We start from the raw sequence: 27,926 nt of genomic DNA, 5'->3' as shown, positions 1-27,926 counted from the left end.
TAGGCAGAGAGGCAGGGAGAGAGAGAGGAGGAAGCAGGCCTCCTGCTGAGCAGAGAGCTTGTGCGGGGCTTGTGGGATCATGACCTGAGCCGAAGGCTTTAACCCACTGAGCCACTCAGGTGCCCTGTATTCATTATACCTATTTAAGAAAAAATAGTGCCAGATCTCTTTTCTTCTACAAGGCAATCTTCCAATTCACCAATAATAGTACCTCTAAGCTTTCCTTATTTTCTAGCTTTTATTTTTCAAAATACACTCATACAAAGTGAGAAGCTCTCATTTATCTCATAGATTGTAGCACATATAGTATAAGAGAACAAAGCAAGCCGAAGGACATTTTCATTATCTTAATCTGTAAAAGTAAAACATTTGTGATTCAGTGACTGTCCCCTGTCTTGAGATGGTTAAAAACAAACAAACAAAAAAGACAGTACCAAAAAATGCCTACAGAAAACCCCAGATCTTTAAGATATTCACAAGCAAAGCCAAAGAAAAGAGGTTCTATTCCTATAAAGTATAAACGAGTAATAGATTCTAACTAGTTCGTTAACAACAAACTGATAAAGTACATGGACATATATTACTGTCCACTAGGTTCACGAAAAGCATAGTTCGTTGGTAGTTTCATGTTTCCTTCTGGGTCAGCTTTCCATTGATTGAGGTGTTTGGGTCATCAAGCCCAAATCCTCTTTTGGCATGAAATGTCTGCATCAAACCAATTCAGCACTTAGTTACACACTATTACAGTTGTCTCTGTAATAGTTCCTTGTCATTCAGGTAAGAAATATTTATGGGCATCTGTTTATCTTGAGTCCCTGGGCTAGGGGTTGAGAATATCATGATGGACAATACAGATTTATCACCCAAGCCAAACTCTGTTCTTGATGGCATATGTTTTTAAAGGCTTTACCTTTAACCCCCAATCGGCCTCCGAATTCTATCAATCTGAGGAAAGAGCTAAGCTAAACTGGGCAAGCACAGTACTTGGCAAGATTTTACTGAGTGAGTCAACGCAGATTGTTATCAAGGAAGAGACAAGTCCACTCTGAACACAACTGTCCAAATGATCTTTCTTAAGAATTGATTTCATTATACTTTTTTATTGCTCAAGCTGACTTCTGTTCACTATTCAGTAAGTTTAAAACCCCCGGCAATACAGGTGAACTCATCAAATGGACACAGTTTTACCTGACATTGACCTCAGCCACCCCCTGGTTCCTCCTTCTGCTCCGGGAGGGCGGGAGGGTGCTCACATTCTCATCCTATATCTTGCTCGTGTCACTCTCTCTCCTCACCTGGAAAATCTTTGTCCCTTCCAGTGACTCATGTCGTTGGCTTTCAGGGATTCTCCTAAGAAGCCTTCCTGACCTGTTCTACTGTGCAGGACCTGCCTGCCTCCGTGGGGACCTGTACACACGTCCATCTCTGTTCAGAGCATTCTGGCAGTTCCCTAACAGAGCCTTCCACCAAACTGCTAAGCACAGCAAAAAACCCTCTGTTTTCTCACTTTTTTGTCTTTCTATAGTTAGTTAGCTCAGGAAAATGTTGGGGACACAGCAAACACTCAGTGAAATCTTGTGAAGTCAACGAATGGTACAAAGCATTATCAGCACTTCCCTTGGACCCAGCATCCTGCCGGAGAAAGCAGAGTTTGGAGGCATCTGTGAGATAACGGTTTGCAAGGACATCATCTCAAATTTTTCTTCCTATCCCAGAGGAAATCTAGAGGAAACGGGTAAATGGCTCTAAGGCTACGAGCATAAATTCCACTAGGTGACTCGAATGAAGCAAGTGAGGACTGCTGCAGATCAATGCTTCAGCACAGAAATGGATAGAAGACCTTTCACTGGAACAGAAAAATGAGAAGTTCATCTACAAACATTTTAGGACACTTCTCAAGATGCTTTAGCTATTGACAACTTGATAAATTTCAGGTTGCCGAGCTGTGTTTCCAGGATGCTTTAATTTTCAAGTTCATTTGGTGAAGGTAGCCTGTATGTTTACGTATACATTTACGTGTGTGTGTGTGCCAACATCTGTGTGTGTGTATGTATATCTATTTAGAAAGGGCTGGGAGAGGACTGCTATGAAACGGTGGCATGATAGAGCTTATTTGATACGCTTAGTAATTTAAGACATTTCTGGACACACAGCTCTGGGGTACTTGAATAATGCTTGTGATGGAACTGAAAATGTTTACAAGAGCAATATAAAAGTATCAAGGCAATAACTTATTCAATTGTGGCTTTATGTCCATAATTGTGAACATAATTCACCATGAAAGCCATGAATAATGACAGAATTCCCTAGAAAATGGCCCATATTACAGCTGAATCATCACACTAAACAATGAACATTTAACATCTTTAAGGATTTCCAAGGAGGGACACTAAATCTGACTCACCATATCGAACCATGAGTATAGATTTGGATAATCCCACAATCCATGAAGAAATATAAATGTTGGATTGTCTACATACGGTGTTTTTCTATAACACATGCAATAAATTTTTGAACTGAGTATAAGCACAATGGCTGCTACTTGACTCTGCATTTGCTTTTTTGGTATTTGGTTATCGTAGGACTTGTAAAGCTCAGAATGAAATCACACGATTACCACATCTCTAGAATCTGTGTGTGTGCCCTCATCTAGCCCCACACCATCCATATAAGCAGAATGATGCTAGCCCAAGCACTCATAATGAGCTACACAAAACCATTTCTGAAAATTGTGCCCACACTACTGTATTGACCATTTACCCCCATATACCATACAGCCAATGGTTTGTCACTACATTGTTTCTTGGCCACCCTAATCCTTCTTGGTTCCCAAGACCTTTATTCTCAAAATGCAGTAAGCAAATTCCCCAGTGAAGTCCAAAGCAAAGACTTATAATTCTTCATTAAATATTTTGTTTCTGATGAAACCAGAGAGGGAGACAAACCATAAGAGACTTAATCAAAGGAAACAAACTCAGGGTTGCTGGAGGGGAGGGGAGGGGAGGGGAGGGGAGTGGGGGGATGGGGTAACAGGGTGATGGCCATTGGGGAGGGCATGTGTCATAATGAGCACTGGGTATTATATAAGACTGATGAATCACAGGCCTGTACCTCTGAAACCAGTAAGCCATTATGTGTTCATTAATTGAATTTAAATTAAAAATGTTTTTAAAAAATTAAAATAAAATAAATATTTTGTTTCATTTCCAATGACATGTTAAAATTTCTCTTTTGATTCTAAACCTGCCACTCAAAAAAGATTTCTAAGTACTTTTTTAGTTACAAACTTGAGATATTTTTACCTATCTGTCATCTATCCATGCATTGATCTCTTCCAACATCCTGATTCTGTTACTCTTCTAGTCTTCTAACCTAGGCTTCAAATCCATGGTTTAAATGATCCAAGCAGATCTCTGGCCGGACAGACAACAGTCCTTGGTTTGCAGTGAAGTCAAGGGCTCTTACTAAGTCATATGTTTGGGTCTAGTCCCCAGCCCGTGGTCATGGTGCTTGTTCAGGCTTTGGGATCTCGGGTACCAGATCCTGAATCCTCTGACCATCCCCTTCCCAGCCCATTGGTAGGGTGATAGTAAAAGGAGAGGAAGTTAATCTCTGCCAATTCCTTAGTATACTCCTTATTATTTATAAAAATAGAGGTTTTTAATCCGTTTAAGGTAGGATAATTTCATTGGTGGTAGAATAAAATTCCTACCTACCTTGAATAAAAATCAAATACTAGTAGAATCGTGAAGCATGTATTTTAAAGAGGATTCTCATTAATTGGTTAGAGGTAATATCTGAAATTAATGTTCATTGTCCTAACAAAAAGTTTAGAAAGTACTTGGAATAGAGATAAATAGGAAAAAGCTTTTCAGCATATTCTTTTATATTAATAGCATTATAAGTTTAAACACATTGGTTCTGGTTAAGAACCTTGAAGTTACTTGCCTGGCCAACTAGAGTTTTTAAAAGAATTGTTTTTGTAGCACCACAACTTTCAAAAAACGAACTTCACATGTTTCCAATTATAAGTCTTACATGCTCGTTTCAGAACATTCAGGATACACTTGCTAGCAGATCAAAGAAAACCCTCCTAAGAAAGACTCATTATTTTGTTTTTGCTAACGCTTTCCTTATGACCACAGATGGACTTCTGAACAGTGTGTAAATTGTTGTAGTCCCGCTATCGATGTGAGAAGAAAACAACCCAAACTGTAACAGGCAGTTTCACATAAGACCGACATGAGAAGCTTCAGTGAGGCATGCGGATGAGAAGGTGACAACAAATTGGCTTTAAGAAAACGCCTCTCTCTCGGGGACAATCAACCCCAGAGAGCTCCGGGCTAGGAGAACACTGCCTTGTGATCAGGAGTCAGAGGCTATTGTGGGAAACAGTCCTTTTGCTAATGCAGGTTCTCCAAAGACAAGTGGGGAAAGACCCTGGGGTGCGGGTGAGGGGTGGGGAGTGGGGGACTAAAGGAAGCTGTCCGTCCCCTGTCTCCGAGGCCAGGTTGCCAGCATCTTCATGTCACAGGCAGAGGCCAGGAGGACGTCTCCCTATTACAGGACCAATATCAATAAGAGTAGCCCCCATCGAGAAGGCAGTATCTTTCTTAACCTAGAACATTCCTATTGGAAACTTGTCCGTGTTATTTATTAATATATGCCTTTGGAGATGAGGACAGAAGGTAATACAGACAGCAAAGCGGTACATATTTGACCCAAAGGTACTTTATTTTACTGAATGCTTTGCGTAGGAATATAAAAGCACTTAAAAGACATATTGCCAGATACAGTCATTTTAATATTATCCACGTCTGAATTAAACATGGATTATTTATGTCAAACACGAAGCCCAAAAAACACATAATATGTTAATAAAAAAACCTCATATACCAATATATATGAGGAAAAACCAAAAACCAAAAACCAAAAACCAAAAAAAAACCCCACAAAAAACAACCCCATGAAGCCCTAATTGGTTTCTCTCAGACAACATCTCTTTCACTACCAGCCAGCCAAGGTGCAGGAAATTTAACAGATTTCAGTCTTAATCTGAGCAAAACACCTGTCAGGTGATTCTGCTCTAACAGTACAATCCCAATCATTCTTAATCCATATGTAAATCACTTTTAAATGTTTTGGATTATCTGTATCATTCTTAAATACCGCTCCCTGCTGGAGAGCAGTGAGAACAGAAAGCAGCATTTCCGATTTTTAATTTCATTTAAAAAATGTTTTAAATTATTTATAGCAACGTTAAGACGGACTCATCTCTAAATCTAAAAGCATTTGGCACTATAATCAGATGACACACTATGATTAAAACAAACACTTCCAAGTTAAATTGTTGTAATTGCTAAAAATACTTACCAATGGAAAATTGGAGGACAGAGGCTGTTGTTGTATTAAGGCTTGTGGTAATCTAGAAAAAGGAATATACCAAAATAAGACAAGATAGAAAGATAGGAGGAGAAAGAGGAAAGGGGATTGAAGAGAAGAAAGAAAGGAGCCATAAACAGAGGTGATATTTACCCAGTGGTTAGCTTATTTTCATCAGTATGTCTGAACATAGACACATTTCATGGTGCCCTGTGGGGAATAAGCTGTGAGTTCCTGCTTTGACTCTCAGGTCCTGTTAAAAACCATTTTCAGTGTGATCTGCCAGGTAACCTTGGGAGGGCACTTAACCCAGTCCCCTCCACTCACCCTTCAACCTCTCCTCCAGTTACACCAACAGATCTAGAGTCCAGAGCGAAGGCCATGAAAAGGCTCCCAAGCAAAAACTGGGAGGTAAATTAAGAGCAAATGAGGAGAATAAGAGTATTTTGAAAAGTAAATAGAAATACAACAGCTAAAGGGTATAGGATTTTGTTAGGGGATGATAAAATGTTCTAAAATTGATTGTAATAATGTCTGCCTAATTTTGTGAATGAATTAAAAAACCTTGCATTCTATAATTAAAATGAATGGCTTGTAGAATATGTGGATTATTTCTCTATAAAACTGTTACCTCTCCAAAAAAAGTAATCAAATTATGAGCCTAGAAATATCCTCCCAATGTATTTCTGTTACTGTCCTTTAATCTCATGAAGAGGCACGCTTAAACAATTTCCCCCTTCTGAAAGAGGAATGGTACCTTATTTAATTTGAAATCCATTTAAATTTTAAACAATTATTTATTTATTCTTTGGAGCAGTGACTTCTATCCATACCAGCTCACACGAGATGAGAATTACCGTTCTCATTTTCAGTGACTCTCTTGTTGGGTTCCTGACCCTTGTAAGCTAATGAGTGGAATGCCTCCCATGATCGCACCTATAAATCAGAGAGTACAACTGTGTTTTCGCCATGGCAAAACCAGTAAGTTGTCTTACTTCCGCTTCTTATATATCACAATATCATCCCTAGACTTATCCCTGCACTTTGCGGGCCCCCCTGTGATGGAGTTCACGACGGTGGTTGGGTCAGGAGAGACCCAGCTTATGAATCACTGTGGGAATTAGTGGGAAAATGAGAGAACGAGCCTATTGTTTTGCCAGAATTCAGCTGAGATGTGAGTTTCCAAAGATCAGACGTGTGCTTCGCATTTCTACACCACCATTTGGGAAGATGACTGAATGTATGCTTTAAACCTGTGACTTGAAAATCCATGAGAAAGCAGAAAAGGTAAAAGAGGGGAGGGCAAGAGAGACTGTTTATAAAGTATTAGACTATCAGTATATATATCAGGTCCTAACTGATTTTAACTGTAGCAAAACACACTGATGTCAGGGTGTCAGAGCAAATTCTCCATTTAATTTAATTTCCTCATTATCACAGATTATCTGCTAAGAGAAAACTGGCCCACCATGACCAGAGCTCTGTTTCCTGCTCTCTTCCCCTCAACCAGAGTCATTAGAGAAAAATGTGCCAACAGAATTTTCTTTAAATAACCAGGATACTAGCTCCTTTTCAAGATTCCTTTAAAAGGAATCTGTTCTCCCCCCCACCCACACACATACAATTTTTACTGTAAATTCAACTGTTTGTCCTCATGGTTTTTCCACTTGGATAATTTGATCTTACAGTCCAAAGAGGCACATGAAAATTTTTAAAGTTTTCACATGACTTGAATGAATGCTCTTTCCACCTCTGATTTTATATTAACTGAGTAGATTCCCAGGTGAATCATGAAACACTCCTGAATGTAAGTTCTTTGAAACAATGGTATCCTCTGTAAGCTACAAGCACCGTGGGTTATTGCTAAGGCTGGTACATGAAATATACTAGAGAGTCTGAGATACTTATCCTGCTGGTGTAATAAATGACACTGTGTCACCTGCATAATGAGGTCCCACAGACATGACCGCTGCTAGCAAACAGTAAGTTCCTTGGAAGATTGCCAAATTTCAAATTACATGTGCTAACTGAGAGTGAGTGACCCTGGACCTATATTAGTCACTGATTCTACATTTTTTTTTCCCCTCCACCAGGGAAGCTAAGGACTGATAGAATGGTTAAGTCTCATTTCACTACCAATCCCTTTTAGCTCTTTAGTAAAAAATGTTGGCTACAAGGAATAGGAAAGTTGAAGAGAAAAAAGTACCAGGAAGCATTGCCCATAAAATTTGTTCACCCTAGGTTTACATTTGGGGATTATAAATTATTTCTTATCCTTTAGTTCACATATGTAATTTTAGTTTGCAAAATTATTCTTTACATCTGACGTTCTCAAAATGGAAAGGGCCTCTTACACGCCTTTTGACAAATAATACAGAGACTATGAATGTCTGACAGAACTTTTCTCCTATCAAATCTCAGCGGTCTTAAGTTATCAAATAGACCCCAAGTCACAGAAAATTAGTAGGATCACAAAATGAATATGAATTCGCTACAGGCTGAGGCTATTTATTCTGCATGCCTTCTCTGCAAATTTTTTTGGAGGGGGTTGATGCTGTTTTAGCCCAAACCCCTCCTTGCAACTAAAATGCATTTCCAAGTATATAATAGTTTAAAAAGTAATTTCTTTAAAAAAAGGGGGGGGTCACATAAGCCACCTGTTTCATGTTCTGAGAGAGCACATTTTCTCTTAAAGTAGTGGGTAAGTGAATTCCTCATGACCTTCACTTTGGCCCAGCAAAATGAATAAAGTTGGGGTGTCACCACCTGAAATATGGAGGAGACCTCACTGAGTTAAATAAAACGTGTGAGGGCTGCAGCCACAGCAGCAGTGGGGACACAATGCCTGGTGTGCCCATGTGACGACAGATGCCACCTCTCACTGATTCTGGCTTTTATTGAAATAAAATGCCATGTGACTGAATTCACAAAATGGAGTAGTTCTCGCTGGCTTTATAGACGATACCGCATCAGCCTATCAACGTTCTTTGCCTGCGGCCCTTTGTTTCACAAATTCAGTAAGAACTGAATTTATGAAAAAGAAGGCAAATTTGTTAAAAAGTGATGTTTGGGGGGCTGATACCTTTCATCCGTTCTCATGCATAACAGTTTTGACTGTATTCAGTCTTGAGTGCCAAGAAAATATCTGAATTTTAGTAAACACAATAGCATGTTAACTGACAACTGATTCCTTCCTTTTCATTTGGCTGATCTGTCTTCTGTAAACACAAGTTGGGTACAATATGTATTTTTGCTCCTGAGACACCAACACATATAAAAATTATTGAAAATTAGAAGTTGCTAGTGTGTAAAGTGTGGATGTCATCCCTGTCTTTATTAATTACCTTCACTCTATTCCCTTGACATCCACAGCACAATCCTTAGTACTTATGAGGGGGATATAAATCTATGTATTTTTTTTTTCTTCCTTGGATGAAGAAAATTATTTTGGGTATTTTCTTTTTTACTTGAAAGGCTAATCTCACATTAATTATATAATATAATTCAAAACTAGCCCATTGGGTATATAATAAACTCTAAGGCTAAATAAGGAATAAATAAATAAATAAATAAATAGAGAAGAGTGAAAACAGGATTAAAGTATACGTGGGTCAAATAAACTAGATACTTCAGTTTTTAGTTTTAGAAACTGTAGAAATATGAATTCTGGCATTATATTCTTAGATATGTTTATATCTTATTTATCAGTGGAAACGGAAAAGAACTTGCCAAGCATCTGCAGAAATATTACCAAATGGGAGAACATTCTAAGAAAAGCATTTATTCTAAGCTCAATTAACTACAGTAAAATTTTATTTTGTTTTAAGGTTTACAGATAATTAATTCAGTCATGGTACATTATTTAAAAATGCACTAGCAAATTTATTTTGTCAAGAAGAACTTCACTACCAGAGTCACATTTGTCTGCAGGAATATTAGAACACCTTGTGAGACTTGAATTATGAGCACCTATTATTTTAATTTGCATCCAATTAATTCTGTTTGTGTTCTAACTTCAGCTAAAAACTTCAATTTATCAATGTTCTGCAGCTCCTATCTTTAATAAATTAAATGTATCCATTGCCATGAAAGGGGTTTCAAGCAGCATAAAATAAGAACCATGTTAAAAAAATTAATTGACTTTCACTTTGATAACTAAATCTTCTAATTGCCTAGCTAGTTTTTCTCCCCTTCGTATTGTGGAAGCGTCTTCTGGCCACTTTTAAAGGTAATGAATCTGAAACGCAATGTGTGATGTAGGGGTGAAAAATAACAACCTGTTACCGAAAAGCCCCATGATAAGGAAGAGGTGGAAGGAAAAAAAGAGCTAAAGCTCGAGCTGAAAATCAGAAAAGCAAAGCGTAAGAGACGCTGTGAGTAGAACATGTCTCGCAAACCAACTGAGCCAGGAGTATAATATAACAATTGCCTTTATATCCTTTTTTAAGAATGTGAAATGTAGTCTTTCTGCCAGAACCAAGCAACAACAAAAAGCTCATTAGCCGCCTGCTGATGGCCAGTGGTTTCACGGCTTTTAATTTAGAATGCTCATGTTTCATTTTACATATAATCCAAGAACTTCTCTTTGGCAGGCAAAGTCTAATCAGTCTCAATTAAAGGAAAGTAACCTGCTCCTCAACAATCTGGCATAAACCAAAATTTGTTCAAAACTAGTTTATTCAGTGCACTTTCACTTCTTTAAAAAAAAATTCAGTGAACTTCCTCTGTGGGTGGGATACAAACTTTTAAAATAATGTGATAAAGTTGCTCATCTAACATTTTTGGCTTGCAAAGAGAATATAAGATGGTGAAAAGTAAAGCTTTATATAAGAATTTAGGAGCCATAAATTATTTAAAGATGATATACAGATATATGTGTGTCATCTATGTTACATGTATGTCATACCTGTATTTTTAAAAAGCCATCTAATCATAATGATGCACCACGTGTATCCATGGATTTTTTACTTTTACATTTGAAAATAAACTATAGAATCACTGCTCCCCATTTTGAGATATTTGTAATAGGATTCATAATATAAACGATGCTGCAATTTCCTATGACTTACAAGAGCGTCAAAGAACCTTCCGTTGGTAAAAAGCTCCATAAAGACAGTATATTTGGGAAAATGTACATAAATAGCATGTACTTACCAATTCTCTTGGACCATATGGCTCACAGAAGGTGACAGCATTGCCATGCATAATTGCACCACATTGTTCTCCAATCTCACAGTTGTTACATTCAACCCTGTGAGAACACAGAATGCAACCCCAGTCTGAGAATTAAGCTGCGCAAAGTGGTTTATTGCTCAGGTAAGGAAAGATGGAAGTTACTGTTATTTGGTTCAAATAAACATTCTGAGGAAGATTATAGTTTTTTGGGATTGTGACATGTTTGTGAAACATGAAACCAAGAAGACTTGAACTTAAATCCTGGTTCTTTTGGTCACTCGCAACGGTGGACAAGTTACTTAATTTCCCAAAGTTTTGGTTTTCTCACCTGTACGATGAGGATAATAATACTAACCGAAATGCCATATGAGGATTAAACAAGGGAGTGCATGAAACACCGAGTACAGAACCAATCTCCTATTGGCACTTAATAATGGCAGATGGTGTTTTCATTAGCAATTATGTCTAATATATACCATATCCAATACAAGGATATTTGCAAATATTAATGATAAGCAAAGTAATATACACTTACATAATGAACTAAAACTTGTATCTCTGAAAACAAAAGCTGTTTGACCAATTTTAATTTTCTTTTGAGTTGTTATAAGTATAAATGTTTAAAATTACTGTCCTCAAATGAATCTGAATGTCTATAAAATACACCATGCTAAAAATAATGGACTCAGATTATATTTAATTTACATATCAATATGAAATATATATGAATTCTAAATCAAGCAAATTTTGGATAGTGAGTTGATACATTAACCTTGCAAATGATTTAATTAGCTGTTTTTTTATTACTGTAAAATGAAGTGATCAATACAATCTTAGGACAGAATCTCAAAAATACACTTATTCATGTTTTTAGTAGAAATCGAAGGCATGAAAATTCTGGATTTGACTTTGCATATTTACAGTAACATCTCCGGATCGTGACATCTCAAACTACAATGATTATATACCTAACATGTAGATAGGATAATCTATGTTTCCTCTGTCTGAACCTCAAACCACATGTGAGCTATATTTCATGCAGAAAGGATATTTTCAGACTTTCACATTCTAGGTGCCAAACATTGTGGAAAGGGCAGAGTGCCCTTTGTTTTGGAGATCACTGTGTTTCAACTGTTGGCTAATTCAGAGAAAGAGGGAGTAGGAATTCCCATTCAAGGAAGAAGAAGACAAAAGCATGAAAAGTACCAGGTATCCCATAAAGCCAAGAAGGACGGTAAATAAGTAAAAACTAGGCAAATAAATGTAAGTATTTCCTAGGTGTGAATTGCATGGATTAAGTGGTATTATTTTTTTGAGCTGTGTTCCCATAAGCAGATCAATAATGTCAAGAAACTTTGAATTTTTTTTAGAATAAACAGAACAATTTCTGATATGAAATATAAAATGTTAGTACTCCTGGCATCACAAATCTTAGCAGGAGATCTAAATCTTCTCTTGATTACTATGAGCAAAATTCTAAAAAAAAATCTTTGACATTAGAAGAGACATGACAGTAGCTTCATAAAGGTGATAAAGAGATGACTGTTTTATGCCTGACATGTTGTATTCCATAAATATCTGCTGAATGAAGGAATAAAAGACAATTTCATAAACCGTACTATTATTAAGGCTTGAGGTCTTAGAATTGGACCTGCACATGGCTAACATGATGTGTTATTATTATTATTACTATCACAGATTTCCACCATTTTCATCCAGAACTGGTATACTAGGGTTCTCCCCACAAAGAGAGCCCATTACATGAACTTATTATTGTTTCTCTGCCTTTAAATTGTACATCAATGTTTTCAAGGAATGTGATTGTGATAAAATTACAGAAGGAGCACAAAAATTCTAGTGGGGTTCTTACTTAGTGATAGATGAGGATTAACTGGTCTCCAGGTCATTATGAAATGACTTGAGAGAAACATCAACTTTGACAGAGAAAAATTTTTAAAATGTTCAACCCTCACAATGACTATCTGTCCTTTTCCTCAAGTGACTGAAAACTAAAAGTTTCATTGTTGGTAAAAAGCTGGAAGATTTTCCTCTAAGATCAAAAACAAGACAAGGATGCCCACTCTTGCCACTTTTATTCAACATAATACTAAGAATCCTACCCATAGTAATCAGACAAGAAAAAAAAAAAAGGCATCCAATTTGGTAAGGAAGAAGTAAAACTGTCATATTTTACAGATAATGTTATATTATATACAGAAAACCCTAAAGATGCTACCAAAAAACTATTAGAACCAATAAATTCATTCAGTAAAGTTGCAGGATATAAAATTAACATACAGAAATCCATTGCATATGCTATATAACAAATACACGCTAATATATTCACTAATAACAAGCTACCAGACAGAGAATTAAGAAAATAATCCCATTTACAAGTGCATCAAGAAGAATAAAATACCTAGGAATAAGTTTAACCAAGGAGGTAAAAGACCTGAACTCTGAAAACTATAAAACATTTATGAAAGAAACTAAAGATGACACAAATATATGGGAAGATACACTGTGCTCATGAATTAGAAAAATATATATTGTTAAAATGTATGAACTAACCAAAGCAATCTATAAATTCAGTGCAACCCCTATCAAAATAGCAATAATATTTTACATGAAACTAGAACAAATAATCCTAAAATTTATGTGGAATCACAAAAGATTCTAAATAGCCAAAGCAATGTTAAGGAAGAACAAAGCTAGAGGTACCACAATTCCAAATTTCAAGATACACATCAAAGTTATACTAATCAAAACACTATGATATTAGCACAAAAACAGATTCATAGATTAACGGAACAGAATAAAAGTCCAGAAATAAATCCATACTTATATGGTCAATTAATCTGTGACAATGAAGGCAATAATACACAATGGGGAGAAGACAGTCTTTTCAACAAAATGCTCAGAAAACTGGACAGCTACATGCGAAAGAATGAAACTGGGTCACTTTCTTACATCATATACAAAAATAAACTTAAAACTGATTAAAAACCTAAATGTGAGACCTGAAATCATAGAACCCCTAAAAGAAAACATAGGCAGTAAACTCTTGGACATGGATCTTATTAGCAATATTTTTTTGGATCTGTGTCCTTAGGCAAGGGCAACAAAAGAAAAATAAATTACTGGGACTACATCAAACTAAAAAGCTTTTTCACAGCAAAGGAAACCATCAACAAAACAAAAAGGCAACCTACTGAATAGAATAAGATCTTTGCAAAAGATATATCTCATAAGGGTAAATATCCAAAATATATAAAGAATTCATACAACTCAACACCAAAAAACTAAATAATCCAATGAAAAATGGGCAGAGGATATGAACAGATATTTTTCCAAAGAAGACACAGAGAGGGCCAACAGATGTATGAAAAGAAGCTCAATATCACTAATCATCAGGGAAATGCAAATTAAAACCAAAAAGAGATATCACCCTTACATCTGTCAGAATGGCTAATCAAAAAGACAAGAAATAACAATTGTTTGTGAGAATGCGGAGAAAAGAGAACCACTGTGCTCTGCTGGTGGGAAAGTAAATTGGTTCAGTCTCAATGAAAATGGTATGGAGGTTTCTCAAAAAATTAAAAAAGAAATACCACACAAACTAGTCATTCCACCCGTGGATATTTCCCCCAAAAAACAAAAAATATTAACTCAAAAAATATTAACTCAAAAAGATAAATGCACCACTATGCTTATTGCAGGATTATTTACAATGGCAAATATGCAGAAGCAATCTAAGTATCTATCAATAGATAAATGGATAACGAAGATCACACACACACACACACACACACACACACACACACACACACACAGAGGTATATTACTCAGCCATAAAAAAGAATGAAGTGGCGCCTGGATGGCTCAGTGGGTTAAGCCTCTGCCTTCGGCTCAGGTCATGATCTCAGGGTCCTGGGATCGAGTCCTGCATCGGGCTCTCTACTCAGCAGGGAGCCTGCTTCCCCCTCTCTCTCTGCCTGCCTTTCTGCCTACTTGTGATCTCTCTCTCTCTGTCAAATAAATAAATAAATAAATAAAATCTTAAAAAAGAAAAAAAAGAATGAAATCTAGTCATCTGTGACTGCATAGATGACCTAGAAGGTATTGTGGTAAGGGAAATAAGTTGGTCAGAGAGAGACAAATACCATATAATTTCACTTACATATAGAACCTAAAAAAAAAAAAAAAGAAACAAACAGAAAGAGATTCATAAATACAGAGAGCTGGTGGTTTCCATGGGGTAGGGGAGGAATGATTTAAGTGAAGGGAACTAAAAGGTATAAACTCCTAGTTATAAAACAAATAAGTCACATGGATATAAGATACAGCAGAGGGAATATAGTCAATATTACTGCAATAACTTCATATGGTGACAGATGGTAAATATCCTTATCATGGTGATGTATTTCATAATGTCTATAAATGTCAAATAAGTATGTTATACACTGGAAACTAATATAAATATTATATGTCAACTCTACTTCAATTTTAAAGATATAAGATAAGCAGATTAATTACTTAATAATAAAAACACCATTGTTGATATGAAGCCTGAGGCTTGATGTTTGAATTCCCTTAGCAATCATCAATCTATCCACAAATATTGATCATCAGTTTCCAAATCAACTGTATATCAGAAAAGTAAGACTCCCTCTTCGCCACAGCTTTTATTAAATGGGAATCAGGTGCAACCCAGAAGTCTGTATATTATTTCAAGGTGATTCTAACATTGATGGCCTACAGCCTGGCATTGGGGAACCAGTGGCTAGACAACAGATGTGTGATGTATTTGCAGAACCACTTTGATTTTGTAAGGCAACAGGAGTTAGAAAACCAGCAAACACAAGAAAATAGCAAACAGGTAACAGCCCTTCTCCCCATTTGGCTCAACAACCCTTCCAGACTTTTTTCTTAATTTGTTGTGCTATAGATCCAGAAACTTGAAATAAAATTTATAAAGGCACTGATACCCTGTTGAACTTAAAGCTTTAGAATTATCATGTATTTAGAATTACTCACTGGGTTGCTGCTTCTTGGAAGAACAATGGCTTCAGCAAGGACTGATGGAACAAATCCATCAACTTTCTGCCAATGTCTTTTAAATGTCCTTTGCTTGAATTTCTCACAGTCTGAGAAATTAATTTAATTTATCCTGAATGCCCATCCCTCTGGGTGGTCGAATCCAACATACTCTTGGCTTCCAATGTGTTATTTATTCGTTCATCATTCATTAATTCATTCTTATAATTACCAAACTTGTGTTAAGGACCTACAGGCACTATGGCAAGCTTTAATGGTACAAAGACCAATAGAACAGTGTCATTTTCTTCCAGGAGTACACACTACAGAAGACAAAGCAGAGAAACAAGCACACAGTTACAACATAGGGTGCCAATGCAATGATAGCTATTCATGCCCTCTTTCTTTATGCCAGACATTCTAAAGCCCATGTAAATCTCTCAACCTCTCTATAAGATAATTGTCGGTGTCCTCATTTTACTTATAAGAACACTGAGCCTCAGAGTAGTTAAACATTTTCTCAAGTCACCCAGCTACAAAGGTGATGGAGTTGCAGGTCGGCCCCAGGCTTGCTAATTCCAACACCCATCAACATTTTCCATAGCCCCTCACTCCTTACGTAGGTACGTACTGGTTATGTACCGGCTATCATGGCACCTGATTAAGATTGAGGATGGAAGGGAAAGTTCCTGAAGGAGGTGGTCCCAGATCTGGTCCTGAATGAGAACTAGAAGTTACTCAAGAAAAGAAGAAAGGTGAGGGTGTGACAGGGCACAAAGAACACAGAGGGGATGACACAGAAGTAGATCTGCCACTTCAGTGAGTTAGTATGACTGGAATCATACTGTTACATACAGAAGGGTGGCAAAGGATGGGGCTGGAAAGTGGGAACCAGTTCGTGGAAGGCTGCTTACACCATTCACACACAATGCCTCGGTAAATTCATATAAACCCCCCTCCATTTTTAATCCCCATTGAGAAGATGTTCAAACTGAGATTTAGAAATATGATGATTGTCCAAGGTTATACATCTTATAAATTATAGAACTGTGATTCAAACTTGCATTCTATTTCCAAAGTCATGACACAAATCCAACTTTTAGTAAAATTACTCTAGCAAATGATGGATTAGAAGTAGAAGAAACAGGACAACTGATGTAACACAAGTAAGACGTGGTAGTGCCTTGAAATAAGGTAGAGGTGGAGAAAAGTGGGCACATTCTAGAGTATTCTTATTCAATAGAAATTTAATGTAAGCCACACATGTAATTTTCAACTCTCTAATGGCTACATTTAAAAGTAAAAAGGGGGGTGTATTGGTGGCACAGTTGGTTAAGCATCCGACTTTTGATTTCAGCTCAGGTCATGCCCTCAGGGTTGTGTGATCAAGTGCTGTACTGGGCTCTGCATTCAGTACAGAGTCTGCTTGAGATTCCCTCTCCCTCTCCCCCTCCCCCAACTCATGCATGCTCTTTCTCTAAAAGAAATAAAATCTTTAATAAAAAGAAATATAAATTAAAAAAAGTAAAAAGAAACAGGTGAAATTGGTTTTAATAATATTTTATTTAACCCAATATTTGAATTCTATTTTAACATATAATTAATGGAAAATTATTAATAACATAGCTTACATTCTTTTTTCCTACTAAGTCTTTTCATACTAAGTGGGGTGCACTTTATACTTAAAGCACATCTCAATCCAGACTGGCCACATGTCAAGTGCTCAATAGCTGTACATGACTAGTGGCTGCCATATGGGACAGCACAACCCTAGAGAATTACGGGGCTTGGAAACTGACTGCTCTCTGGTTCTGCCCGTAACTGGAGATGACCTGCTGACAATGGTTATAAGTACCTGAACTTCAGAGAAAGGAGATCATCACTGATATGACAGTTTAAGATGTATGGTTGAAATCACTGGAGTACATGGGAGTCAGGAAAGAGGGAAGGATATTACGAAGTGAGAAGAGAAGAGATCCAAGAATGGATCCTGAGGGAACAATCCATCGTATTGCCTTCGGTCTGGTTTGTGGAGAGCTCGACCCATCATCGTGAACTTTCAGCGTATAGCAGTCTGAGCCTATCTCCTCTCCCTTTTCCATGACTGTTGGCAGGGGGTTCATTTTGGTTCCTAAAAATCTGTGTTGCTCATCAAGGTAACTTCCCTAATAATGAATCTATAACATGACCTTCCTTATCTTTTTTCTATAAAGTTAAGCATTGTAATACTATGCACATGAATGCCATTATCAGAAAGGAAAAGATACCATAATTTCATCATGAAACAATGATCTCGATGGAGACTAGACAGTACAAAGGGCAACTAGTGCTCATGGGTTCCCAGAAGAAATGACCCATGTCAGAAAGAGAAGGTGAGTTTCAAAAACCTACAGATGTAAACAAACATTCAAACTGTTGCCTAACAACTGAATTTTCTCAGGAAAATGACAGGGTTTGTAAAGTTAGGTACCATATTCTTCAGAGATTGGTGGGAAGAAGGAAGTTTTAAATAACCCAGTTAAACAGACTTTTATTTTTCAATTTAAAAAGGAATGTGACCTCCTAGGCTAAGGATTAGAAATGAATTGTTTCTCTGCCTAATAGTTAAAGTAATACTTTCCCTAATCTAAGAAAACATCCCCCTTCTTTTCCTTTTTCCCAGTATGAAAAACAGAATATAAGAATTTGACAAAGACCATGGCGTATCATATGAACTGTATACCTTGAAATACATTCCGCCATGAGCAGTGTGATTAAAAGAGATTTTGAAGGAAATGCTTGCTATCCCCAAAGACCACGCAAAGCCTGAATCTATTAAGCTCCCTCTGAACCCATTTATCACATGCTTTGGTTCCACATGAAGCTTATCTATTACTAGAGTTAACAGATCATTGCACGTTCGAGTTAGAGGGCATCTGAAATATCCCCGAGTCTCGTCACCCCTCATTTTATAAATGATAGAACAGGACTAGAATTCGGGACTCCATGTCCAACATTCTTCCCAGCCCACTCTAACACAGTCAGTAAGAGGAAAGAACTCTAATCCCCCAGAAACAACTTGCACTGAAAAAAAATGTTTGTCATTCTTTTTACTGTCAAGAGTTTAATTTGAAAAGCTACGATGACTTTTCTTCAAAGTTTTTTTTTTATTTGATAAAAGGATTTTGTTATGAAAATGTACAAAAATAAGAAAGATGTCATGGACTTCACAGGAAATGTTAAGAATGAATTTGAAGTACATCATCAAATTCAATGTTCTTTTGCTTATGTACAACCTTAGATAATTCTTCACTCTCTTAAACACATACGATCACACTTGTTTTTTCACTAACAAAAACATAGAAGGATCAGTAAACATAAAGGCAGGTACTTGTTGACCAACACATCTAAGGTCAAACTATAAACATAAAAGAAAAAAAAAGAGAAAAAAATTTATTTTTATTTTTTTATTGTGTTATCTTAGTCACCATACATCAGTTTCTGATGTAGCATTCCAAGATTCGTTGTTTACGTGCAACACCCAGTGCTCCGTGCCTTATGTGAAAAAAATTTTAAAAAGAAAAAGAGATGTTTTGAACCAAGGTTTCGTTTTTCACTGTAACAAGGTCCGTGGCAATTTGAAACTTGTTATTTGGTGTCAATTCTCTGTCTTTGTTTTTTATTATGTAGGTGGCTGTGTTTGTCTGGGATAAAGAATTATATGTGATGTGCATTTATGCTGGAGAGCGTATACTTCTGAAGATATAATTATGCTTTCAATCCTGATTGAAAAATTATTAGGCTGGAAAACACGCCAACCACCCGTTCCGTAGGCACGGAGGAAGCTGAAGTGGAATATCCCTGGAGGACATGGTCCCCACGTAAGGCAGTGACTCACACAGGACTTTAAGGACACAGGAAAGAGGAGGAGGATTAATGAGAAAATTGGGCTCCTTCACACAACAGAAGATTTATGAATGGTTGGTGGTGACATCATCCTCCTAACAATAAATAAATAATTGAAACATTATTTTCTCAAGAGCAGTCTAATTACATGGCTCATTCTTCTTTTTAGAGCAGAGTGAAATCACTTCAGCCTTTAGTCAGGCATTCTGCTGAGACAAGTTAATCACCTGGAAAGTCACTGACGATCAGTTATCATCAAATTCTCATCTAAGATACATGCTGTTTGTCCCCAAGATCGAGGACATCAGATGATCTCTCCAGAATTTATTGCCTCTGAGTAAGTCAGTGCCGAGACTCAGCCTCCAAGAAGCAATCCAGCATTCTATGAGCCAGAATTGCGTATCTACCAGCATTTCCGAATGGAGATACTAAAATAATTTTAATATGGTCACCGACTAGAAAAAGTATTTGAAAATGGAAAAAGGAAAAGAAAAATCTCTTGACCCCAAGGATAACATGACTCTTCTCTCAGGAGCCACTCACACTGCGTGTCTGACAGATTCTGAGGTGTGAGTCTGCAAGGCAAGGCTGGATGAGGGATGGTGAATCCACCAGAGTAAAGGGGGCCCTGAGGGCCATTTGGTAGCTGGGCAGTCCACCGGCTTCTTCTGAAGACACCAGAGCTCCTGGTACTTTCCACTCAAACCTCAACAATGAGAACATTCAACTTTTGACCACATTTTATAATAAAGAGACAATGTTTCATAATGAAAAGGGCATAACTATTTTCTTGTGAAAGATTAAGCTTTTAAAAAAAAACCCTCTTCTCTTTGTAAATGTGGAATATTATTAGAAAAACAGCAAGGAAATTTCACTCTATAAGACTGAGAACAATATCACCTTCAACGATGTCATGCCTTCTTTTTTTTTTTTTTTTTTGAAGCTAACACATGCCCTCGATGTGAAAATGACAAACCCCATTTATGGCTCATCCTCATTACTTCTCACTGAGGAAAGGAAGAGAGCTCTTTTTATTTCACCAGGGAGTTTTAAATTTTGATCTCTCTTTGTTAACAGATACAATGACAAATACTATTTGGGTTGAAAATAACCCTTCTAATATCCTACTCCTGCATGCAATATTCTGACCTCCTACTATGGTGAATTCCACTACATGCTGCTTGAAGAAATATTTTCTCCCTTGTTTCAAATGTACTTGACATTTAATTCCATTGAGTGAGCTGTTACTTCTGTCATCTAAAACAGAGATTAAAGAAGGAGATAATAAGCCTCAAGATTCACACCTTATTTTATTGGTAGGACACCTCCTGGTTAACCTTTCTATTGTAGAAGAAGCTTTTCCCCAGAGCAATGACATCATGGTAAGAGAAGAAGAGGAAGAAGGGGGAGGAGGCAGGAGAGGAAGGTAAGAGGAGAGTTTTGTAATAAGAGGAAAAAGTTATTAACAAAAGACAAGAAACACAAAGAATGGGAAGAGGTGAAGAAGTCAAGAGGGTGGAAGTGAGAGAAAAAGTAGAGAAGGATGCCGTAAGATCAGAATATTGGACCAGAGACCCTAAAAAAATCAAATTATAATTTTATAACTCACAAATATATAGATACATTAGAGATTCTGGCAAAGATGTCTTATCTCAGAAAAAAGATTTATTTTGCCTGACTATTCACATCTATTCATGATCTCCCTTGGTCACCTGCTCTTGAAAGAGAATGGAAGGTTTATGTGCTGTGTTCCACTATGTAACACAGAAGTCTATGAGGTCATATGTCTTCTACGTGATCAGCATTACCAACAAAATCCGCCAGAAATCCTTCAGCAGTGCCGTAGAGCCCTTGGTGTCCATGGTCAGTCCTCCCCTTCACCCATCCCTGTCTTCCAGGCTTCCTGCCCCTGGGCCTCCTGGACCTTGAGCAAAGAGGATGGCCTTTAATGCAGTTTCCTTCCCATTGACACCGCTCATCAGTCTATCCTTTTATTTTTCTGATTTCCTGGAAACCACTTATTACACGTTGTGGTTCTCACACTCACCTACTAAATGGGGGTCCTCTCTCTGTTTTTGTTTTTCTTGGGGGGCAGGCCTCCAAGATACCAATGAACCAGGAAGCAATTTTTCTGCTTGCTTGACTTGTTCTCTCTTATGGGCTAAGCTTTTAGTCACAGAATAAAACTCCAGCTAGAATAACTCACCCCCTCCCATCCTTAAACCTCAGTCTTTTTATAGTCTTTGTTCAGACAGTCCTTTTTTTCAAACAAAATAAACTGTGATCAGCCAAATCGCCATGTTTTTGCTCTATTTCAGAATAACTGCTCTAATAAATAAGTATTTTCAAGACAATACGAGTTGCAGCAGACACGTGATCTCCCTTCTGCCGGTCCTGTAGTATGATCTATCCCATATACAAATGGAAATCTTCTAGTCTCTTCTGGATTCACGCAACCTTACACAAAGCTAACCATGGCTTTAGCTTCTTTAGCTATAAACTGAGGGGCTTTCTGTATGCTAAACCCATGGACAGAGGTCTTCATGTACCAGAGGACCTGAGACAACTTCATTTGCATCTTTCCTCCCGATGTCTCATCTTCCTTTGGCATCACGACCTACTCGCTGAAGATGCTTGTTCTGAGGACTGACTCCTGTTCTTCCCTGGTCTCTGCTGCAAAGGACATCTCTGCTATTATTATTGTGCTGGAGGGAAAACATCTGTTGTCGTCAAGTTGCCATTTATCATCATGTTTCCTAACAGTCCCACGTTTCCCACTAGAACATCAGAGCCTAGTGATATTATAGCCCCAAATGCCTTCTGTGATCTTCCGAAAACAAGCATTAAAGGGATAATCTGTTAAGCAAAAGGAGGATTCCTGTTTGACTTTGTAATTGCTTGGAGGATAAAGGCACTTCCTAAGAAAACTTAAGTTGCTTTTCACAAATCATTCACTTTCTAGTTCCTTTAACTTTCTTTTGCTCTAAACTCTTCATAACCACGAATTATGAATCAATAATGTCTCCTCTTTCTTATCTTTTCTCATTTTCTTGTTATTGCTGAATTTATTCATTGAGGTAAATTTGGGCACAGTGACCTGTACAGACCTCAAGCTTTGACAAGTGCACACACATCTATGTAACCCAGGCCCCTCAAGACATACAACAGGGCACCTGGGTGGCTCAGTCATTAAGTGTCTGCCTTCAGCTCAGGTCATGATCCCAGAGTCCTGGGATTGAGCCCTACATTGGGATCCCTGCTCGGTGGGAAGCCTGCTTCTCCCTCTCCCACCTTCCCCTGCTTGTGTTCCCTCTCTCGCTCTGTCTCTCTCTGTCAAATAAATAAATAAAAAATCTTAAAAATATATATATACACAACACGTTCGTTACCCCTAGAAAGCCCCTCCTGCCCTTACCAGTCAATCTCTCTCTTATCCCAGAAACAATCACTGATCTAATTTCTAGCATTTTAGATAATTTTTACCTATCCTAGATTTCAGTGGAATCACATAGTAAGATCAAATAAATGAAATCTTAAAAAACAAAAAAAAAGAACTATTCTGGGTCTGGCTTCTTTCACTCAACATAATGTTTTTGAGATTAAACTGTGCTGTTTCAACTACCAACAGTTCATTCCTTTTTATTGCTGAATAGTATTCCATTGTGTGGTTATGTCACTGTTTATCCATTCTCCTGATGATGGATACCTGGGATGCTCCCAGTTTGGGGCGATTAGTTGTGTTTCCTTTTAATAAAACAAAACCAAACTTGTGCTCCATTCATATGAAATACTGGTAGTGTTTATATCACACAAAAAAAGTTTAATTTATTGAAAGGAACTATGAAAGTACAGTCGATGTACAAGTGGTAGATGCTACAGTGAAATGTTAATGAGATAAAGCCCATTTGTAGGTCCTTCATTTCTTCTAACTATAGCTATATGAGGGTTTTCTTCTCACTTCACCCCTTTTTTTTTAAATTTCTTTCCAGCGTAACAGTATTCATTGTTTTTGCACCCCACCCAGTGCTCCATGCAATACGTGCCCTCCCTAATACCCACCACCTGGCTCCCCCAACCTCCCACCCCCTGCCCCTTCAAAACCCTCAGGTTGTTTTTCAGAGTCCATAGTTTCTCACGGTTCACCTCCCCTTCCAATTTCCCTCAACTCCCTTCTCCTCTCATCTCCCCATGTCCTCCGTGTTATTTGTTATGTTCCACAAATAAGTGAAACCATATGATACTTGACTCTCTCTGCTTGACTTATTTCACTCAGCATAATCTCTTCCAGTCCCGTCCATGTTGCGACAAAAGTTGGGTATTCATCCTTTCTGATGGAGGCATAATACTCCATAGTGTTTATGGACCACATCTTCCTTTTCCATTTGTCCGTTGAAGGGCATCTTGGTTCTTTCCACAGTTTGGTGACTGTGGCCATTACTGCTATAAACATTGGGGTACAGATGACCCTTCTTTTCACTACATCTGTATCTTTGGGGTAAATACCCAGTAGTGCAATTGCAGGGTCATAGGGAAGCTCTATTTTTAATTTCTTGAGGAATCTTCACACTGTTTTCCAAAGTGGCTACACCAACTTGCAATCCCACCAACAGTGTAAGAGGGTTCCCCTTTCTCCACATCCTCTCCAACACATCTTTTTTACTGTCTTGTTAATTTTGGCCATTCTAACCCGTATAAGGTGGTATCTCCATGTGGTTTTGATTTGAATTTCCCTGATGGCTAGTGATGATGAACATTTTTTCATGTGTCTGATAGCCATTTGTATGTCTTCATTGGAGAAGTGTCTGTTCATATCTTCTGCCCATTTTTTTATATGATTATCTGTTTTGTGTGTGTTGAGTTTGAGAAGTTCTTTATAGATCCTGGTTATCAACCTTTTATCTGTACTGTCATTTGCAAATATCTTCTCCCATTCTGTGGGTTGCCTCTCACTTCCCCTTTTTTAAAACAAGGATTTGACTTATTTATTTGAGAGTGAGAGTAAGTGAGAGAGAGAGAGCACAAGTGGGGAGTGGAGGAGCAGAGGGAGAGGGAGAAGCAGACACCCTGCTGAGCAGGGAGCCTGATGTGGGGGCTCGATCCCAGGACCTGAGCTGAAGGCAGATGCTTAACTGACTGAGCCACCCAGGCACCCAGTCATGTCCCTTTTTCTGGAGGTTGGGTGATGGCTTCTATATGAGTAAGACACTCCTGATCCCTTCCATCATAGTAACACACTTGAAATTATACTTGAGACTTGTCAGCAGTGCTGATACTGCTCTTGCCCCCTCGTGGCCAGGGGCACATGCGAATGGATGAAGTCACCATTGCCGTGTAGAGGTAGACTTCCATGTGGTCCAACATCAGGGCACCGGAGAAGTGAAGAAACCTAACTCTCAACAAACTTGAGCCACCGCTATACTCCCCTGAGGGGGCTTTGTTGTTCTCTCCCTTCGTAACTTGACTTGTCATCTCCCATACAAATAAAGCAATCAGAAGTGCCGGGGCGGGGGTGGGGGGGGTGGGGGGGGGACCGCCACTTCCCTGGCAGAGCCCCAGAGATAATGGGGGACCAAAGAGCAGAAGGACGCTATGCTCTGCATTTCGGGGAGGCAGAAGGACACTAGCTGCGTGACAGTGTACCAGAGCACAGCATCGCCAGGACGCCCGGGGGCCCAGATCAAGGAGTGGCAGCACAGTTTCCTGGCCCTCAAGCCGGCATCAACACAGAGCCCTGCCCTGAACAAATGGGTAGGACGAGAACAAAGGCTGTCTGTGTGGACCAGTCACCAAAGACTAGATGAGACAGGGAGACGCCATGGGTATCAGCAGGAACAGATGACTAGGAGACCAGAGGTACATCCTCATGCCACCCCCGCCCTTGCGCCAATAAGTCCTCTGAAACTTTCTTACATCAGGAAAATGGAAGAGGGTTAGCCAAAGGTGACTGAAGTTAAGTTTTCATCACTGGTAGGAGGTGGACAATAAAAAGAAATTAAGCTGGGTTATGAAGGAATAAAGAAAGTTTTATTTCTCTGATGCCCAAGTTTGTGGAGAGAATTTGTAACTGCCACACTTGTGTAAGCATAAATGATTTCTGGAAGGACTGGCAGAAACGGCTAACAGTTGTTGCCCCTGGAGGAAGGGAATATAGGTGCAGTGTGGGAGGAAGGCTTATTTTTATTATTATTATTTTTAAACATGATTGGACTCTTTGCCAAGTAAATTTATTATTTTTTAATGAAATCTAACATTTAAACTAAATATATAAAACATTCAACATTGAATCGATGGAAAAAAAGTTTCTTGGCTCTATTCCAACTGCAGCCAGACACTTGGAATAGTAACTGGGCTGTTATGTTCATTCATAATAATAGTCATATTGTTTTATGGTCCTTGTTTTTTATGTACAGTGTTTTGTACATGAGATAATAAACTTGGCTATCAAAAATTACATGTAATGGAGTGAAAAAAATTGATTTTATTAGATGAAGTTAATGGAAGCAAATAAGTTGTGAGCAATTAATTTTTAAATGGCTCTACCTTTCCCTCACTGCGCAGACATGACTTCTGTTTCTTAATTTATCCTATAGCTTGTCCTTAAAAATTACAAATTAAATAATGCATATGATGATTTTCAAACCCTGGGGCAGAAATATGCTTATAAAAGCAGTACGTTTTTCTCTTGTGGCAAATTCCCCAGTGATGTACTTAGTCACGGGAATTTGGCCAGCAGCCGTGCCCCAGACCCTCTGCTCTATGTGGTGGGGGGCACAGAGGCACAGAGTTCCAGACTGGGCAGCAAGGTTTTCTCCTTCCCACATTGTCCCAGTTGCCCAGTGATTTCTAATTCTGCAGGGTCGGGGGGAGAGAATCAAAGACAAGATCACAGAGAACAAAACTCATATGCTAGTACGTGTTCTTAGAAAAGGGATTTCAGGAGAGTCAAAACTGCCCACAGAAATCCAAAATAAAGCAGGGCTTCCTTACTTTACTTGAAATATTTGACTGGGATGTCTGATTTTATTGGCTGCTGGTTTCTGACTTTAGGGAGCTTACATCTATTTTTAAGGATTCTGAGACAGTGCCTATCATCTTTTTTCTCCTTCTCTGTGATTCTACTCTATTTTTACAAACATATGACCCATATATTATATAATACAGATACATTTACTCTGATGTCTGTTTTTCATCCATATGTAATGAGGGAAAACTTGAAGACTCATTTAAATAAACTGGTTGAGAAATTTTTTTTTAAAGATTTTTATTTATTTTTCAGAGAGAGAGAGAGGACACAACCAGGGGAGCAGCAGGCAGACGGAGAGAGAGAAGCAGGCTCCCTGCTGAGCAGAAAGCCAGATGTGGGGCTCGATCCCAGGACCCTGGGATCATGACCTGAGCCAAAGGCAGCAGCTTAACCGACTGAGCCACCCAAGCACCCTGACAATTTTTAAGCTAATAATGACTTGGGGTCTTATGTGGGCATAAAGGAGGCAAGGAGAACAATGCACAAATCAGCACAGGAGGAAGAAAGGAAGGGACAAAGAGAGAAGGAGGGAGAAAAAGAGGGAGAGAGAAAGGAAAGTAAGGGAAGAGAGCAGAGCAGGTAAGGATGAGACAGAAAGAAAGAGAAAGAGGGAAAGAGAGAAAAGTAGGGAAGGAGAGAGAGAGAGGGAAGTGAAGAGGGGAAGGAACTACATTTTCGGAGCACCTACGATACCACGCATGACGCCAGACTTTTGCAGGCTCATCATACTAGAACAAAGCTGTAAAAACAGTATTTATCTCACTTTTACTGACCAGGAAACAGGCTCGGGGCAGTAAAGGAAGCTTGTCACTTTTCTCAAGGTACACAGCTGGCCCGTGGCGAGCTCAAGAGTCAGAGGACACACGCATGACATCAAAACCTCTGCCACCTTTTTGCTCAACAAAGTCACCTCTCAAATGATGAGAGGTTCATAGTTGGGTTCTTTTTTTTTTTTTTTTTTTTTAATCTTAAAGGGACTACGTGAAGGAGACTGTGAGCAGTAAGGGTTAAAGTAAAATTAAGTATACTTGATAGAAAACAGAAGTACGTGGCTTTTTAAAGTTAACAAAATTTTTTTTTAAGTGGGATAAACCATAGCTTAAGTGAAAGGGACACAAAATCCATAACTTCAGTCAAGGAAGCATATATCAGATCAGTCATGAAAATGGGTGAAGCAAAATCAATCACGTTTTATTGATTTCAAAAACAAAAGAATTTGAACCACATAAAAGTCACATTTTGTATCTGTCAAGAAAATTCGGTGAAGACAATGAATTAGCTTGACAGAAATGAACTTGCCTTGAAAGAAACAAATCATTTGATAACATCTATATTAATGGAATATAAAAAACCCAAATGTCAGGGGGAGGAAGAACTTTTCCTGGGTACAAGCAGTGCTTAGAAAGTTTCATTGGCCTTTTTT

The 27,926-nt window shown here is 38.2% G+C and overlaps 1 protein-coding gene across 1 annotated transcript in view; it reads right to left on the bottom strand.

The window, feature by feature from the left end:
* RELN (reelin) overlaps nucleotides 1–27,926 on the bottom strand; it is a gene marked incomplete at its 5' end in the record, with an annotated part of 495,436 nt that overhangs the window by 232,776 nt on the left and 234,734 nt on the right. The window contains 2 exons of the mRNA XM_080818970.1: nucleotides 5,374–5,425; nucleotides 10,537–10,633. Coding sequence (XP_080675096.1) covers nucleotides 5,374–5,425; nucleotides 10,537–10,633 — 149 coding nt within the window. The remainder of the gene's footprint in view (nucleotides 1–5,373; nucleotides 5,426–10,536; nucleotides 10,634–27,926) is intronic.

This window comes from Martes martes (assembly GCF_963455335.1).
Source record: "Martes martes genome assembly, chromosome: 11".
Classification (NCBI taxonomy): Eukaryota; Metazoa; Chordata; class Mammalia; order Carnivora; family Mustelidae; genus Martes; species Martes martes.
The sequence above is the reverse complement of the archived record's forward strand: the minus strand, read 5'-3'. Positions and strand labels throughout refer to the sequence as shown.